The sequence below is a fragment of the Geospiza fortis genome, unplaced genomic scaffold, assembly GCF_000277835.1.
Source record: "Geospiza fortis unplaced genomic scaffold, GeoFor_1.0 scaffold118, whole genome shotgun sequence".
NCBI classification, from domain to species: Eukaryota; Metazoa; Chordata; class Aves; order Passeriformes; family Thraupidae; genus Geospiza; species Geospiza fortis.
The window spans coordinates 302,442-318,077 of NW_005054380.1; the positions used below are offsets into that span (position 1 = coordinate 302,442).

The window sequence follows — 15,636 nt, forward strand, 5'->3', positions numbered from 1 at the left end:
CATTTTATTTCTCAGCACAATGAAGGAAGCATCCTATAGAAATGGCACATGGCCCTCACACAGTGTGTGTTTTGCATTCAACTATTTTTTATTTTGTAGTTTGGGTCTGTAATAAATGTTCCAGGCAGAGGTTTAGATGGCTGTGTAATGGTGTGCTGTGTTCTCAGCTATGACTGTTGGAGGAATCATCAGTGCAGTGTTCACACATGGCCACCACAAAAGCTCTGTGAAATATGAGAGGCAACTTCATGAAGTGTGAAGAGAGGAAATTCCCATCTCAGTTCTGATGGAGCAACAGTTACCCCCCTTCAGACAGTTGTGAAGAGGCTACTTTTTGCTTCTTGTTCTTCTTGTCTGTTAAACTTTCTGTAACAAAGTGATGAACAGCACTTGTCTCCACATTTTGCATCCCAAACAGCTGCATCAGATTTTTAGTCTCAGTGGGCACTTCTGAACCTCAGTTCAGAAGTGCAGGAGCTTTCTTTGGTTTTGTGCATATTCCCTTGGCCATGTGGAAATAGAGCAGTCCTTAGAGGGTTGTTGCTGTCATAGTTTGCCCCTCTACATTTGGGTCAATTCTGTTGTCTCCTAGGCAGTACACTGTAGTAAATGCATATCCTGCATGAAACTTGGAGATGTTATTGGCTAACAACAAGTGATGTAATTTTTTGAAGCATTGTTTTTGTGCAGAGTCATTCATGTGTAGAGGGAAGAGGCTCCTGAGTCCCTTGTTGGTGCTTTGTGAACTGCAGGATGGGCTCTTTGTGGCTTGGAGCTGGGAAGCTGCAGGATCTGACAGAAATTGGAGCAGGTTTAGGTGGTGCTGGGAGCACTGCTCTGCTCCTTGGTTTTTCCCTTTCAAGAGGTGAGCTGTGAAAGAAGGCTTTTTGGAGGGAGAGGAGGAACTGAAAGGCTTAAACATCTGAGCATTAAGTAGTGCTCTGTGAAGAGGGGCTTTCAGTGCAGTGGTTTTTGCAGTCAGGTGGAAGGATGGTGTAGACTTAGAGAAGAGAGGGAGATGCACTTCAATGCAAGTACCAGAGAAAAGGTACTCTCACTTGTGCATTTTTTTATAGTGCAGCAAAAGGTACTTATGCAGAATAACTTGTTTTTGGCAAGTAAGTTGTTATGTATTGTAACTCCTGGTGTAATATTTAGAGGTGGGTTAAATTTCAGGTGTATCTATGATATTTGGCCAGCAATCTTCAGCCTCACAAGGATGTTTAATATTTTAGGCCTTGCATTTACTGCTCTGAGCCCATGAGAGAATGATGGTTATTGACTCCATTTCACTGCTACTTTTGAGATGGCTGTGAAGCCACTTTTCTCCAAAATCCCTCTGTTGATACAACCCTCAGCATGGTGATACTGTTGCTGTGATGGCTTGAGGCTCAGAGTCAGAGGAGGGAGGAGGAACAGCCTCTGTCAGACTGGCTGATGGAGCTGGGGAGGATGGGGTCACAGGGGGGCTGAGGTGGGACTCAGTAACAGAGCTCAAGCTGAGCACAGCTGAACATTACATGGCCATTCAGAGTTTACCTTCCCCTGATGAATCTGGTACATAAAGGCAGTGGCTGCCTGCAAGGGAGGGTGCAAGCAGCTGGAGGAGAAATAATTCTGCCCTTTGGGGATGTGAGAGCTGTTGTAAAGACTGAACTTGGAGGTTGGGCCCAAGGGACATGTGCCACAGAGCCAGCAGTGCTGCTGAGGTTGTGATTCTTCATATTTGGTGTTGGAGTTTCTGGTTCCAAGCTGCCAGTTTGCACTGATTGGAATCAGTACTAAAAATTGGAATTTAGTAGCTATCCCAAAGAAGCTCATTTTCCATTTGCAATATGGAACTTTTATGCTAACATAAAGGGTTGATATTTCTAGTGCAAGGGACAGAACCGTGTTTTCCAGTTAATTTGTGTACCAGATGATTCAGCTGACTGTAGTATGTGTGCTGTGTTTATGGTGCTGAACTGATAATGTCAACTGTTGAGATACTTTTCTTGGGGATTATAGCAGGAAGGCTAGCTGATAGAAATACTTGCTAAAATATACTTCAAACAGGCATTATCTGAAATGTCCAGAAACTCCAGAATGAGAGAGTTTATGGCATATAGATATTAGAGGATTTCTGTTCTAATGAGAACTGAGTAACACCCATTTTAAAAAGGGAATTTAGGCTTGACTAGGCCAGTGCATCATCTTAGCTCTGATAGCTATTTGGAGATAAAAATCAGAGGTTTTGCTTCATGACAGAGAGACTTCAGATTATTATAATCTACTGAGTAGTAGCTATGTTAAATTAATAGGATTTGATGATCCTTCAGTGGTTGTTGGCCTAGGGTACAGTGGACAGTGTCAAACAGTATTACGAGCTCACATTTAGAACAGCCAAACACATGTTGCAAGGCTATTTTAAGGTATCTTCCTGTCCTGAATGAAGCTGAAAAGTCTCCATGTGGAGCACTTGTGGTGGGTGATGTTCTGTAGATAAAGAGTGGTGGGTTTAAAATGGGACAGTGGGCAAAAGTAACTTTAAATAAAGGGACAGTGAATGAAGACTAGTGCAGTAAAAATGTAGTGTTACAGATACCTCTTGGTTTAATGAAATTTCATTCAATTTTTGCTTAAGCTGTGGGATGCACTGCTAAATGCTGAAGGCAGTTGTTCATACTGGGAAGTGAAATATCCTTGGGGGAAGATAGAGACATTAAGAAAAAAGGTACCATAGTTACTTGTATTTGGTATTTTGGGTCATTCATGTGAAGCAGCAGTGGTGGAGCTGCTCTTTTCACGTGGTTTGGCCGTTTTGGGACAGTTGTGAAAGAAGTGTTTTGCTGATCTGGCATCACAGAGCAGGGATTTTCTGAGTGAGGATTTGTGAGAGTTCTGCTGAGGTGCAGCTGTTTTGTCCACACCTCTGTTGGGATAATTCTTTAGGACCTAGTGTGGTTAAATAGCAGAGATTGATGCTGAAATTGAAATGCTGATAATACAGAGCTCTCTCCAGCTATGGTTCGTGTGGTTTTGTTGGTTTGGTTTTTTTAGCTTTTACTGGTTACATAATAGAAGTTAGCTGAACTCCCATCTACCACTAACTTCAAACACTTTAAATTTGGGTTACATTGTTTTTAAGATGAGTGAGGCAAATTGTTTCTCCATTACTGGTCTCATGCAACTTGTAGCACTATATCCAAACTCAGTGCCGAGGATGAGGCAATAAAACGTGCTTGGGAGAGGAGGGAAAAGCAGCATCTCCCTTTTGTCAGTCCAGGTAGAGACTGGAAAGGAACTTGAGTTGAGACTGTAGCCAAAGACATGGAGAGCTGACATTGTTAAGCTTGATCAGAAGGGCAGCAGGGGAATTGAATGATGTAAAGTCCCATGTGGAAGTGAAGGTTTGGTATGAGAGGTTTCTTCAGTCTGTCACACACAGCAAGAGGAGCATTGGAAAGCAGGATAAATTCAGGGTAGGAGTAAGCTATCAATATCTCTAACTACAGGTATGGGTCACTCAAACACTTCTCTTTCTGTTTGGTGGACTTCCTTTGTCAGGAAACTCCTGACATGGCAATTTGCCTCTGCAGAGAGGATACTTGAGATAAGAGTTCAAGCATTTTCAATGGCATTGAGATATGGAGGAGTTGGAGTAAAGTACCACTTTAAGCTTTATGTGTGTTAAATTCTACTGTTCTGCAGTGCTCTAATTATAGCCAGGTGCTATTTTTCTACAGCATTTTGATTTTATAGCCTGAGATTACAGAATTAAGATTGAGAGCAACCGTTAATTGAAGGCCCTCTGTTTAAATGTTGTTTGTTTAGTTTGCGCTGTATGTTGATTGTGTCACAGTTTTTAAGTGTTAAAATTCAAAGGAGTTGAGTAACTCTGTCTTCCTCTGCTGCTTTGTTCTTTCCTGTAAAATCATCTTTTTTGTTGTATCAACTGCTATTTTTGAATGGGATTAGAAATCTTGAAACTTTGCTTCCCAACTTGATGATTAACCTTAAAATAAGTTGATTTAGGACTTCTGGGATTTGCTTGAATTGACAGGAGTTTGTTAAATTTTATTCACTTGGTTAGACCAGCAGTCATGTTGGTCTCTACTTACTAAAGGAGTAGAAAACAGCTTCAAGCCATAGTAGTATCCATCTTAGAAATTAATTCTGTGACAATAGTGATGGATGTGTTTTAACGCTCAAAACCTGGTCATTAAATCTTGATGTTGGTTTCAATCCATCTATAAAAATGGGAGAGTGGAGGAAAGGGAGGAGGAGGAGGAGGCAACAAAAGCTGTAGGAAGCTTAATTATCCAAACTTAGCTTGTCCACAGTGAGCTTCTGGCTGTAGTCCAGCCAGTACAGGTGCCATTTGCTCATATGATCCTGAAACTTAGAAACTCTCCTACACTTGGGGTAGCTGGTTTTTCTCTGAGCTATGTCCCTGTATCAGCTGCAGTACCTCAGCTTTTTAGAAGGTTGCATTTTGAGCTTTTGAAACCTTTGGGAGTGCTGCTTTGTGTCACTCTGTTGTTGTGACTTTGGACAGCCCCTGCTAGATGAATCTCCAGCCCTGACAGTGCTTTGTGTTGGGAGCTTTGTCTGGCTGCATAACTGGCTCAGAATCTCTTGGAACTGTTTTGTACTAAAAGTGAAAGCATTGGCTGGAGGTGCCAAGGGCTACTTTTCCTTCTGTGATTGTTCAACTCGTGTTTGATACCCTTCTCTGTCAGGAGCGCCTGAGATGTGGCTCTCTGCTGTTTTCAAAAGCCATAAGATGAGGAAATGTCATGCAGGCTGTTTATTTCCTCTTCTTCTGTGGAGTTCCTGTGGCTGCTTCCTCAAGTCACTCTGGCTTGTTTCAAGATCTTTTGTATTGCTTTGGTGGAAGATGATGTAGGAAAGCTCCAGGGCTTCCTAACAGAATTTTATAATTCATTCTGTTTGTGCTTGATTTACTGTATTTTCAAAATGGAAGTAGAGCCAAATTGTCACCTTGTCCTTGGATCCATGCTGCTTTCTCAGGATTTCTTTTGAAGGAAAGATGCAGGTATGGGGGCTCACTGGCGGTGCTGTGAAAGTCTCTTCTTTCTCAGTTGGGACCTGAGCTCACTCTTGTGTTTCACTGGGGTTTTATTCTGTGGAAGGAGTCCCAAACTTAGAACTGACATCATTAAGATGTTGAACTTCAGTAACTTCTGTGTAGGGTAAAGGTCGACTCCTCAGCTTTTTTCTGCAATAATAATTTTCATTGACTACTCATTTCTCCAGGGTGTAGACATTTAAAAATATTGGTTTTTATTGGTTAGGAATCATTGAAACTGAAAGACCATATTTTACTTGCAGACTGTTATATTTAATGTCGCTTCTTGCTTGTCTGAAGTGGCTATATCTGGTGCCTTTAAACAATTACACATTAAATATCAGAATAAAACCAGAACTTCATGCACAGTTGGCAGATTAGTTCTTCTTGTAAATCTTGTCAAGCTGTATTTAGATGGAAATTAGATTTTTCTTTAGTTTAATGTACTCCTAAAATATTTTTAAACACTCATGCTGTGTTCATATACTAGCATGCACTGCATTTTATTTATAGCTAATTAATTAAACTGATTGCTTTTGGGTTGCAATGTTCTGAAACATTGTTAGAGCTGATAAACATCACCCAACTGATTTTCTCAAGCTGTAGGAAGAAAATCAGTCTTGCTGCTTTTCCAGTCTCTAGGTTGTTTCATAACTTAAAGCTGAATGGTCACAGGTTCAACTGATGAAATGATATTTTTATTTCTTTAAGAAGCAATAAGAGATTGAAAAAGCTGGTTTAGCACTTCAGGAAGCAATATTCCCAAGCACTTAGCTGGGAGCTCTGTAGTATTTTATTGTTGGCAGCCTGTGTTATTCCTTCTTGCAGGTTTTTTTCCATGTAAATTACTTTATTGCACTATAATACATGTCAGCATAAATATTAGATTTTAAATCTATGTGTTAAATTGATTGTAATGCAGGTTATTTTGTTAAATGATTTGGAATTTAGTTTGAACCTAAAAACTAAGATTTAATATGCAGGATATTAGATAAAAGCCCAAACCAAAAACCCAGCCAACCTCAAATGCATCTTAAGGGCTCTGTTTTATGGAGCTTCAGGTTTGTCTTTTGACTCTCCACAGAGTTGCTGTTCTGAGCTGAGAAACTCACTGGTGCTGAGGTGTTCTGGGTGCAGGTGCCAGCTCTGAGTTTTTCTTGTGAGGCTGCTGGCAGCTGGCTCATACCCTGAGCTGGGAGTTGGAAAGGCTGGATCTCCCTCTGGATCATGGTCCTGTCACAGATCAGGCCTGGAGTCACCAGGGATGTTTTGTGCTTCTGAAGTTTTCATCTCCCTGTTGCTGCACTGTTACTGCTGTTCCCTTTTCCCTCCTGCACAGAGGAGATGGGAGCAGGGTGCCTGACATTTGGAAATAAAGTGGGGGTTAGTTTTGGACTCAGTTTCTGAGGTTTCTTTGTTGCCTCTTGTACGAGATCGGAGATCGTGATCTTTGCTGCTTTTTTTCCCTGGATGTATCTCATGATGTCTTGGATCTGAAATCAGGCAAGCTTGAACTTGCTGAAGGTAATGTTCTCAAATAAGGGAGTTGCCCTTAGTTTTTCCAAGGTTTGTGATTCACCAAGGACCTGGTAGTCTAGGACAGCATATGGTAGTTCCTTGCTTCTTAGGGAACTAGCTTCCTGATCAGGAAAATCTCTATAAAATATCATATGCAATTACGTAATTATTTTTCATAGCACACAAAAAAAAAGTCTACTACAGTGCAGCATTTGAATATGGCATTTTAAGGGTGTTCTGCTTTCCATATCCAGAGTTTCCTTGTATTGAATAGGTCACTTCTGTAGGTGGCAGCTTGGAAGAGAGAAGTGTGTCAGGAGCTTGGGAGTGCACACAGACATGGGGACCTTTGAGCCCTGCCTCTGACAGTTTTGGTCATGTTACCAATCTGAAGGTTTTTGACTTGCCTGCAAGTTGAAGTTGGTCAAATGTGCATGTGTTGGATCTGTCAGAAATCTCAAGCTTATGCCGTTTCTTACCTGTCTGACGTAACTTTTCTGAGGAACTTAATGACCACGGGATGGAGAAATTCATCTGAATAATTTACGGATCAGGACTGTGCCCTCACTAACCCTCTCCACTTGGGTGTTATGGAACTTGGCCATGCTCCTGCCACTTGTGGAAGGGTCTCTGAATCAAATTCTGATAGGCAATACTTATTAAATGGTTATAAGGTTAACAAATCATTCTGGGGCATTGGGGATTGGGGCACAAGTCACAAAAGTTAGGTAGTGTTGTTTTCAGGTTTTTGTTTGTTTGGTTTTTTTTTTACACAAAATACCATGTAAAATCACAAGCACAGAGTATTATAGCATCACCCAAATCTGTTTGTTAATTTCCAGAGTGCTTGGTTAGTGCCTCCCCTTTAGCTGCCTGAGATACCTTTGCAGTTGTGGGTACGGTGCAGCTCTTGATGACTCTGGTGCCTCAGGGCAGCAGGGAGAGGCAGCCTCTTCAGAAGTCTTGGAGTGGCCTGAGCACTTCAGTGCCTGAACTTGACACCTCTGTTGATGCAGTTTCCATTATTCCTCGGAGGCATCTGACCCTTGCTTCTGCCACTGTTTTGGACTGACTCTTGCATTTCACAAACTTTTAAGAATTACCTTTAATGTGAAGGGTTCAGCATAGAAACCACTGAAGTACTGCTTCTGATTTTAGTGACAGCTTCAACTCCATTTGTGGAATTTTCAGGGGCTTCCAGCTGATCCTGTCTCCTGACCTTGCTCTTTCTCCTCTACCTCCTGCCTCGTGGTGTGAAGTTACCCACCTTAGGGGGACACAACAGGAAGGTGCAGCATTTCCCACTGATGCTGAGCTTAGTGGAGCTGGGCTGGGCTGGCAGTTGCTGTTCAGTGCTGGCTCCTTGCAGGGGGTTCCTGGCTCTGCTGGGTTCAGGTGTGCACAGAACTGCAGCTGAGCTGCTTTTAGTGATGCTCCCATACTGGAGCTCTGAGACTTGGAGCTAGCCTGGAATTCCTCAAGTACTCTTGTGCATGCACGTGGAGAAATTCAGGGAGAACAGGCAATTACCTTTTGCTAATTGAGCTTTATGGAGGTCCTGTTTGTGCCAGTAAGGTTTTGCCTGCCTTGGCTAAGTCTTTTACAGTTCTAGTGGAGGGAGTTGTTAAACTTGGGGCACTTGGGACAGCTGCTTGGTGCAGTGAAATCTGCTTTTTCAGTGCACACCAAAGGACTGTGTAGTGTTCCTGCTGGCCAGGGCAGATCTCACAGGACAGGGCTGCTCTATGTTTCTTTAAAATTGCAGATAGCAGCTGGGAGGGATATAGAGTCAAGAAAATGTGCTCACTTAAAGCAACTACTAACACTCCCAAATTGTTTGAGTAAATTATATGCATAATGATTAGCTTATCGATTTTGCTGCTAACACTATAATCAATCTAGTTTTGGTTTTTTGGTGATAAAGAATTACCTGAAGTTGATCTCTCTCTATTCTCTGCTCTTAAAGGCCCCAACAGCTAGAAAGCTTCCTAGGAATGGATCATCTTGATTTTCAGAAACCAGTTCTAAGTTGCAAGCTTGCTTTCAGATTGTCTGGATGTTCATGTATGCTCAATGTGCTCGTTTGAAGAGAAAAAAGAGCAGGTGCTGATAGTTTTTAGGATGCAGTAGCAATCTTCTGAACAAGGTTGCAAACCACAGGTTTTCATAGGAATTCTTAGTGTGTGCAACCAGTGTCCACTTCCCAAAGTGCCTCCCATATTCTGGTACCTCTCTGGTATGAATGCCTGTCATGTGTGTAACCTTGCAGTGACTCTCAGGTGGGAAAATGCTCTGATTTCCACTTAGTTCCTGAGATTTTGAAAGAAATACATGAAAGGAAGCCTGGGGTGAAGAGAGTAAAAGCCTGGTCTCTGGAGACTGCTGATGGTTCCTTGTTCTTTTTTCTTAGCTTGCCTTTCCCTGCACCCAGTAGACTATTCAGTTAATACTTTAAATTCCCAATATTTGACTTCCCAACTAGTAGTGGGGTTTTAAAATTGTTTTAGAAGTCTAGTGACAATGTGGGCACAAAGAACCAGTATATCTAGTTTTTGTCAGTAATAAGACTTCTTGGTGTATGGTGTGCATGTGAGATAGTTTGGGGTTTTGCTTACTTGCAGGAGTTGGGATGTAGTGGAATCCCAGAGCTCTGGGGTATTTTCCTGTGGGCTGAGGAAACTGTGCCCTGAAGCACTGCCCAGTCTGTAGCTGCAGCATGGACATGTGGAAAACTGCTTGATAAGCCTCATGGAAATAGTAAATTCTATAGATAAGCCCTCAGTACCTCAGCATAATTTACCAGGGTTTGTTTTTCTTTCTGGATTTACAGAGATATGAAAAATGCTGTAATTGGAAACAACAAACAAAAAGCCAACTTGATTGTTTTGGGAGCAGTTCCAAGGTATGTCCTTTGCTACTCTCCTTTTCACTGATTCACAACAGGTCTGGAATAATGATCCTTCGATCACAGGCACTTTTTCGTTTTAACTTTGATTGTAGTTGACTGAATACTTTCTTTAATGTAACTGAGAGAGACTTGAAATATCTGTTAAACTCATGTATTACAGAACAGGCTGTTGAGTAATGCTTTTCATTTAGAATTTCATAGAATCTCTAAAGTAGTCTTGGTGTTTTTATTGAACTTTATCAGCTCAGGAATAAAATCTATTTTTTTGACATTGATATTAATGATGGATGAAAGTGGTTGTATCTTAATCCTGTTCTTCAGCCAACTGCCTGGTGAGTTCATAACTGAAAATGTGTAAGGTTATGTTTAAGATTTAATTTAAAATATTGAAAAAACATCTGAGATAATTTGCTTGTCTGCTCCACTTGCTTCAGAGGATTAAAACCCATTGATCATACTTTATTGTACCTTGCTGCTTCAGCTGATGTTAACATTTTCTGGACCCTGATTCCACTAGTACAAATTGAGCAGGTGACTTTAGCTCCTAGACTGCTCACTACAGCTTTCATTTCATCCCTCTTCTCCTTCAGCTTTCTTTCAGCCTCAGTTTGCAGCAATGGAGAATGAAAACCTTGAGCACTGCAGTCCTTGTGCTGTCAGTGTGGCACCCACCTGTATCTTTTTGCTTAAATGGCAACCAGGTCTCAAACTATTCTGCCTGAGAGCTGCTGCTGCTGCCTTGTCAAAAATGCTTTTTATTTGCAGACATTATCTTCTCACTGACACTCTGAATTTGTGCCAAGGCTGGCCCTTGAAATTCTCTAGGGATTAGCAGAGGGGCCACCCCTGTACAAAACCTGCTGGATTATCTTCCCTTTTGACCAGCTACAAACAGGTGAAGAGAAGACTTCACAGGAGGTGAAAAGATGAAAATGGACATTTGTTGAAGATGATGAGAAATTTAAGGAATTTCTATCAGCAACAGGTCTTAAGGGGTTTTTGCAAGTCCTGCTGATTCATCTTCCAAATCTAGACTCTGCCTGTTCTTACATTTTGTAGGACTTCTGTTCCCTCAGTTATCCTGCTTTTTGCTGCTGCTTGTTTTGTGCCCAGTAAGGAAAATTCAAAAGTGCTTTTTTCTTCATTGTTGTTAATGCCTTCTGGCTGCCCAGGTAAATTATACAGTTAATCTACAACTGCAGAGGAATGACTGGCCCTGGGAAATGTTAAAAAGTGAACTATCACACTTGTCCTCTCTTCAGGACAAGTTATTCTCAAATGACTGGAAGTTTCTTCAGAGATCTTCAGAAAAGGCTCTTCAGACTGGAGGACTAGCTGAAATACACTGAGTTATTGTGCCCAAAGGTGATCCTCCCTGACTGTAACCTGACATCATCTACCCCCAAGTGCCTTTCTGAAGGCTTTACAATTTCCTCAAGGTGTTGCAGACAGACTTCTCTAGATTATAGACTATTTGGATTAGAGAGCCCCTCTGGTTGTTCTCTGTCAAGGAGGTGGGAATCCATTGGCTCTTTTGATGTGCCTTCTAATCAGTGAAGCTGGTGGAGTACAAGGACCTGGGGAATTCCAGTCTGCAAAGCCAAACCTCTCCCTCAGTGAGGAGAGGAATAACCAACATGGCATTCTTTGGTTTAAGTCTTTAGGAGCAGTTTTCTTTTCACAGAGTTCAGTTGCAGGCTCCCACAGGAAGTTGATTCTCTTCTCTAATGGGAATTGTTAGAATTCTGCTGCAGCTTTTTCCTGTGGTTCAGCTTGTTTTTTACTCATTTCTTGCTTCTCTCTCCTTCCCTAAGTATTCCTCTATCAAGCTTTCAGAAAATACTCTTTAGACCTAAGGAACTCCTTCAGACCTGTCACTCAGTGGAAAAGAAAACAGTATCTTCAAATATTAGAACAGACTCATATGGGGTTTGGAAACAAGTCTAGAAGTATCTTTTGTTTGAAATTGGGCCAAATACTACTGGAATATATGAAATAACCCCATTATTTTAAAATATTGCAAAGAAATGCATTTGAAGATGTTCCTACAAAGGAAGCAATTGCTGTGGAAGAATGGTGGATCCCTATTATTTCTGGGCCAGTGGCCTCCTGAGTCTGTGAGCTGGCTTTTCAGTGGTGTCATCTTTGGAAAGGGACATGTATCAGTCCCTTAAATGAATTTTTATGGGCCCTTTAAAGTTCAGTCTGAACTGTGGTCATCTCTCGACTGCTTGTTCTGAAGAGGGTGCTAGGGAAAACAAAGTTGATTAAAGAAAGCTTGCAGAATTGCCATGTCTGGAATTTAAAACTTGGAGGTGTTAAACCTGTACAGATGTGTGCACAGACTTGGCCCTGGATGTTCAGAATGGAAATAGCCAGCCTGTGTGTGGGTTTTGTTTCCCAAGAAGTGATTTTCTGTATCTCTTCCTAGAATCATAGAATTTCCATTCTCATGGAATGCTGGCCTTGGGCCCCTGTCAAGGCTGCAGAAATGTTACTTTTTGAAATTCTTGCATTTTAGTAGTATTCCTAGAAAATAGAATTTTTAAAGTTTAGAGGGGAAAAGTTATTTTAAGGCCAAGTTCTTTAAGTGGCAGACCAACTTAAAGCTAAGACACGACAGCATTGGCAGAAATAGTTTCCGACTTGTACTGTCCTTCAGCTTTTTTTTCTTTCTGCCCTTCATTAGTGATAGGAGAGACCAAGAAATCCACAGTAATTATTGGTGTGCCCCTTTACTGAGCAGTTCTATAAGAACAAATCCTGCAGCTTGTGTGTCTCACCATGTCAGACACCTCTCTGGAGTCCAAGTTCAATATTTAATGCTTTCTGATAGTTCCTCTTACAGCCTAAATCTCAGGGAAATGATGGAATCATCAGTTCAAATGTAAATTGTTCTTTTCTAAGTCATCTTAACAGGGCTTCTGAACTAAGTGCTGTTCATGCAGTAGCAGTCTGTAGTGCTGCTGGCTCCCAACCCTCTGAACTGTAAATGGCTCACAGAGGTGGATTTGGGAAAGAAAACCCTTGAGTGAGATGAGCAGGAGGAGGTTCTTGATCAATCAGTGTTCCAGGTCTGTGGAGCAGCTCTTGGTACCCAGAGAGATGCAGCATTGCTGGTTTGTCATTGGAAGGACCAGCAGGGCCCTTCCGTCCTGGGATCATTTCCTTCCTTCTTTCATGTGGGGATGGCAGAGCACAGGGAAGGCAATGTTAAATTCCAGTGAGCAGAACAGAGCTCTGTTTTCCTGTTTGTTGTAGTTAGCTGTTGAAGCTCTGTTCTGTGTGACTTTGACAAAAAACCTTACCTGAATGAAGTTACTGCTGATCTAATTATTGCTGAGAGTTCAGCATTTAAAGTCCAATCCACTTCATTAAGAGCTTCAGTTATTCCTTTGCTCCAAAATTAATACAGTTTTTAAATCAAATCTTGGTCCTAACCACCCAGGGCCTTTAACAGAATCACTAAATCATTCTTGTCAGTTGCTGAAAATGGTTTCCTAACTTCCAGCTGATTGTTCCCCTATCACATAAGGTCAGTTTTTTGGCATTGTTAGGTGGTAGTGCACTTCTTCCCAATGCTTTCTCTAGGTAGTTGCACCTCAAAGAATTTGGTGTAGCTAATTTTAACCTTTCCCTGGCATTTATTAGTGATTCTGTTTAACTGTTGGGGTTTTAAATTTTTAAAATTTCTTTGGAGTACGTTTTAAAGGCCATGTAGAAGAGCTGAAGGACTCTCTTCCATTCCATCACTTGAATTTTGAGTTCTGCACAGCAGACTGTTAGGTGGCCTATGGAAGTGAAAACTAGTAAGAATTTATTGGGATTTTAAATTGTTTCTAGGGCTGTAAGCACACCAAGATGAAATTTTATGTTTCAATTTATTGTTAAACATAATCAAATTCCTTCAGGCAGTGTTCTTTTAGAATAAAAGATTGCTGCTTTGGTAACTGTGCAACCTGGTAAAAAAGATGAGCAAGGAAATGCTTTAGGTGGCTCTGGCCCTGGCAGTGCAGGTGAAGTGCCAGGTTGGTGTAACAGAGCTCCTCTCACAGAACCACCCTTGGTGCTTCTGACCATGTCCTACCTCCACTTCTTGTCTTGTGTTTGCACTGAGACCTGCCTCAGCTCAATAACCACACAAAACTAGCTCTCACAAAAAGCAGGTCTTGTTCTCTGGAGTTAAAAACAAGACAGATGAGCAGAGAATGGGGAGAGCAGGACTTGCCCTACAGCAGTGGAGAAATGTGCATTGAAATGCTGAGGGGCTGCTGGGGTGGCAGTGCCATAGATCTCCATCAGTGGGAGCTGGAAAATTGACCAGGACAGCCACTTCAAGTGGTTCCATGTTTGATCCTGCCTCAGAGCAAGGCCTGAGGACCTGTCAGAGCTCCTCAAGCCTCCAGTGCTCCTCTGTGCCCCACTGGTTGCCCTGGTGCCTGCAGGAGCTGAGGGCTGGCCTCTGCTGGGGCTGTTAGCAAATGTGCTTTTATCAGGTCTGAACATCCTCTGGGACCTTCCTTGTCCCTGGCCTGTTCCCAGCTTGCTTCCAGGAACTCCCTGCACTTGGACTCAGTACTGTGAGGTCTGTCATGCACATTAGGGAGTGTTTAGTCCAAACTTCTTGGATGTCCTTAAGAGGTCAGGACACAATTGTTTCCTGATGCCTTGTTCTGTTCTTTGTGCAGTTTGCACTGGGATTTTCTGCCTTGCACCCCTCAGGACAGGGATCTGTGCACAGGTGCTGTGGTTTGCTGTCTTAGGAGAAGGAGCTTCACCTGCCTTGCTGGTGTTTTCCAAGGCTTGCTTTTCTCTAGGGTGGTGAAAGAGTGGGGAGCAGAGGCTCTCCTATGGTTTTTCTTTGCTTTTCTTCAAATCAAGTCAGGAGTCAGGACCTGATTGCATCATTAGACATCTCTTAAGGAGGAATAACTCTCTCCACAAGGATGATGTGTATAACTGGAGCAAGGTATTCTTCTAATACAGCTGTGGAGTACAGGTGAGTCAAGGCAAACATTTGCAGTCAGCAGAATTGTGTGAGAGCTGTTGTTTAGAAGCTATACAGCCCTGTACCTGTGAAGTGCCTGTTCTGATAGCAAAAAGAAAGTTGTTAATACAAGATGTACTTCCAATGCCACCTTTTCTATTGTGTATTTTTATTAAAATTTTAAGTTTCAAGTTTAAAAATATCATGCAGAAGGCAGCTTTATGATACTTCGTGTTACTTCTTCTTAAGGAGCTGGAAGAGTCAAATCTGTACGAAATCACTCAAAAATGTGTTCTTGACGTCCTCTTTCATGTGCTGATGCAAGATGTTGGCTGGTGATATCAAACTCAGTGAGACTGTAGTGTAATCTTTTTGTATACAATGGAGAATTTCAAGCTGCAGGTGAATAGGAAGTAAAGCCAGCTTGATTTTTGGTATAAGGTCATTTGATATCCTCAGACAAAAACAGTTTAGAATTAGTTTATCTTAATGAACAGTAGTTGTTCAGGTGGTGGTCATAAGCTGGCTGATATTCTAAATCAGACAGGAATTTCTGGAAGATTTAGAATAAAGTTTGAATTTCTGGAAGATTTAGAATAAAGTTTCAATGGAATGAACAGTCCAGTGGTGAACATAGGAATAAGACATCAGTCTTGAGCAAAGTGAGAAGATGGTTGAAGCAAGACTAGGTGAAGATGTTGCTTTGTGTAATAACTATTTACACACTTTTTGTGGAACAAAAGACTTTTATAATCTCAAAAGTAGTCTTAAACTGAAGCAGTGTAATTCGCTGCGGAAGTTAAAAAGTGAGTGCTGTTGGTGTAAATTTATCTCTGTTTGGTTCCAGGGACTGTGTGCTCCTCTTCTGGTATAAATGGCTGCAAAGAAAGGATGTATTTATGTTTTGCTGAGTGAGTCATGGAATGGTCTTAGGGGGAAACACTGGAATAAGTTCAGCTCAGACTGGAGATCTGGCAGTGGTGATGCACTGGGATGGAGAGTTTGGATCTAGTAACCAAGAGGAGAGGCTGTGCTGCAGCCACCTCAGTAGCCTTCACTTGGAAGGGGGCGTGTGAGCACCTTGAGGGAGCTGGGAGCACCAGGCTGGGAACCAGGACAGGAACCCATGGAGTGCTGGGGCAATATTCCTGC

At 41.9% G+C, this 15,636-nt stretch overlaps 1 protein-coding gene across 5 annotated transcripts in view; it reads left to right on the forward strand.

The window, feature by feature from the left end:
* Window positions 1-15,636, forward strand: part of ARMC8 (armadillo repeat containing 8) — a 60,076-nt gene that overhangs the window by 4,447 nt on the left and 39,993 nt on the right. For 3 of the 5 annotated variants that reach the window (XM_031060300.1, XM_014308666.2, XM_031060301.1), the window contains one exon: window positions 9,420-9,491. The exons of the other annotated variants lie outside the window; for them this stretch is intronic. In XM_031060300.1, coding sequence (XP_030916160.1) covers window positions 9,424-9,491 — 68 coding nt within the window. In that variant the 5' untranslated portion in view covers window positions 9,420-9,423. The remainder of the gene's footprint in view (window positions 1-9,419; window positions 9,492-15,636) is intronic. 5 annotated transcript variants of the gene reach the window in all.